The sequence below is a fragment of the Pundamilia nyererei genome, unplaced genomic scaffold (assembly GCF_000239375.1).
Source record: "Pundamilia nyererei isolate P.nyererei 1_Seehausen unplaced genomic scaffold, PunNye1.0 scaffold00289, whole genome shotgun sequence".
Classification (NCBI taxonomy): Eukaryota; Metazoa; Chordata; class Actinopteri; order Cichliformes; family Cichlidae; genus Pundamilia; species Pundamilia nyererei.
The window spans coordinates 72,594-75,494 of record NW_005187690.1 but is presented as its reverse complement, the minus strand read 5'-3'; the positions used below and the strand labels follow the sequence as shown (position 1 = coordinate 75,494).

The window sequence follows — 2,901 nt, the reverse complement described above, 5'->3', positions numbered from 1 at the left end:
ATACTAACCCTAACTTGCTCTCCGATGCATCCATCGGAGTGTGAATGTACTTAGAAAGCACTACGTATAGATAAAGTGCTTGTGAGAATGGGTGAATGAGGCATGTTGTATAGAGCGCTTTGAGTACTCCGGGAGAGTAGAAAAGCGCTATATAAGAATCAGTCCATTTACCATTTATACAATATTTAAAACATTTTTTTTAAAACTCCTACATTTTCAGAAATTTTGGAGGGTTTTTTTTGTACTACTTGAACAGTCTTTCTAGCACCGAGGGTTAGGGGTTAGGGAAAATCAGTCTTGGTGTTTGCCACAGACCCATCTGAGCTGAGGTTGGTCCCTGAGGTCTGTCGGCTCTAACGTGGAGATCCAGCTGCACTGGCAGGCGTACGCCCGCAAGCCTCTCCTCTTCTTCAGCTTGGTTCCAAGCTTCTGACGTTCCGGCATGTTGTTCCTGCCGGCAGAGAAAGACAGACAGTGAACTTTAATCGTTACAGGGATAAGACCTTACCCTTCCAGCTGCAGCCCTGCAGACAGTCTGCTGGAAGGACAAAATATCTGACATGCACAGATGAAAGTGAGAGAAAAAAAGGATTCTTGCCCTTAAGGAACTTTTAAGCTATGATGCCAAAGTATAGCGACAATAAAGGAATCTTTATCATATGAAACACACTGGCCGACTGGTTCCATTTCTGTGTTTCCAGCAGCTCAGGCAGTGTTTTCATCACACAGCCTCTGACAGACTTCACCAAGGGGAAAATCTAGCAGCTTTAGAGACAGTTTGTAATTTTAAAAAAAAGTTCTTTGGACACAAACACCACTTTAAACTGATGTCAGTGTTGCTCTGTAACTGATAGATGGGTACACTCAGTACCTCAGTTTGCTCACAAAGCAACCTCAATTTGTGCAGTCATGGAATCCACAGGATGTTGGAAACAATCCTTTGAGTTTGACACAATGCCATCACATAATTTCTTCAGAGTTGATACAACCGTCCGTTTTAATGCATCACCAGAGCTCTTTGTTATGTTTCAAGAAACCAGTCTGACATGACTTTTGCTCATGCTGGAAGCAGCCACTAAATGGAAAATTATTTCCTTATAAGAATGAACATGATGGATGACAATAGGGCGACCGTGGCTCAGGGGGTTGGGAATCGCATCTGTAACCGGAAAGTCGCCGGTTCGATCCCTGGGCTCTCTGTCCTGGTCGTTGTGTCCCTGGGCAAGACACTTTACCCTACTGGTGTTGGCCAGAGGGGCCGATGGCGCGATATGGCAGCCTCGCTTCTGTCAGTCTGCCCCCGGGCAGCTGTGGCTACAACTGTAGCTGCCTCCACCAGTGTGTGAATGTGAGAGTGAATGAATAGTGGTATTGTAAAGCGCTTTGAGGGTCTTGAAAAGCGCTATATAAATCCAATCCATTATTATTAATAAACAGAAAGGCTGCAGCATTCCAGTAATTAATTAAAAGTAGATAGAAGTTAAAGTACACTTCTACTTCTTTGTTTTCAATCATGTATACACTGTTACAATGATGTATCCTCCATGACAAATATCATCCATATAGTAACCTTTCCAAAAACACAAACAATAATACCAACCTATACTGTGTCAGTTTGGGTTAAAGTAGGGGCCCGTTCTTCGTACCTCGCTAAGTAAGTTAGCTGGATTTGATTGTTGACGATTTCGCGTGATCTTGGATCGTTCGGTTCCCCGAAGCTCATCCGGGACTTGCTGTCATAGCAACAGTAAGCGTAAACCTGCTCGGGAGCAGGTTTACTTTATGTAAACAGGATTAGATCGCGGCCACGCAGGTATGTCCGCTTCATTTATACGAAAGCAACAGCGATATTCCACCACTGTTTCACCATAAATAAATAACATCAGTGTAACTAAAGATAATGTAGCACTTGATCCTTTTATTGATGTCACACAGATACATACAGGTCATTTCCTAAAAAAGGGAAAAGTACTATTAACATTCTATTACATGTATGTGATTATTACAGATGTAATTCATATTTCAGAGTAGTAATTGCAAATTACTTCGTGTAATCAAGATGAGAGACCACGGCTATAAAAGCGAAGGTGGATTTGGGAAGTCTGTCGCAGCCATGTCCTGTCCGTTTACGCGAGCCACCCATTGCGGAAGGTGCAAGATTGATGAGGAGAGTTTTCAGAATTCAGCGTATATTGCGGGACAGACAGGATCCTTTAGCTCAGCGCGACAGTGTGCTCATAGAGAGATATCGATATTCCCGTGAGGGTATTATTTACCTAACCAACTTGTTGACGAGGGGGTGCAGGACCACCACCTGTCTTTTTTTGCTCTGCCCTTTTCTTGGTTGCTGTTATGAACAAACAAACAGATTATTTCAGGCTCTCTTTCCAAGAGACTAAAAGCAACATAAGTGATAAATATTACCATTCTGTAGAATATTCTTATATTTCACTTTTACTTGTTCCCATGTTCTAGTGGGTCCTGTTGTGGCTCTAATGTGAAAGGGGATATAATATAACATAATATAATATAATGTAATATAATATTGGGTAATATAGTGTGATATGATAAATTTACCCTACCGCCTACTGGTGTTGGTCTGAGGGGCCGATGGCGCAATATGGCAGCCTGGCTTCTGTCAGTCTGCCCCAGGGCAGCTGTGACTACAACCGTAGCTGCTTCCACCAGTGTGTGAATGTGAGAGTGAATGAATAGTGGCATTGTAAAGCGCTTTGGGTGCCTTGAAAAGCGCACCTTAGATCACATATGCATCAACACTACAATGAGCGGGTGGAGGGAGGTTTGGAGTCTTCTCCCACCCCCATTCTCTGCGGCCTGCTGGAGCGGGCCTGCCTCTCCCCACCGCAGGGAAAAGGGTAACACCACCTGGGTCTGGGTGCA

The 2,901-nt window shown here is 43.6% G+C and overlaps 1 protein-coding gene across 1 annotated transcript in view; it reads right to left on the bottom strand.

Annotated features, from left to right (window-relative positions):
- Positions 1 to 214: 214 nt before the first annotated feature.
- Positions 215 to 2,901, bottom strand: part of cfap418 (cilia and flagella associated protein 418) — a 15,181-nt gene continuing 12,494 nt past the window's right edge. The window contains exon 6 of the mRNA XM_005750811.1: positions 215 to 451. Coding sequence (XP_005750868.1) covers positions 292 to 451 — 160 coding nt within the window. The 3' untranslated portion in view covers positions 215 to 291. The remainder of the gene's footprint in view (positions 452 to 2,901) is intronic.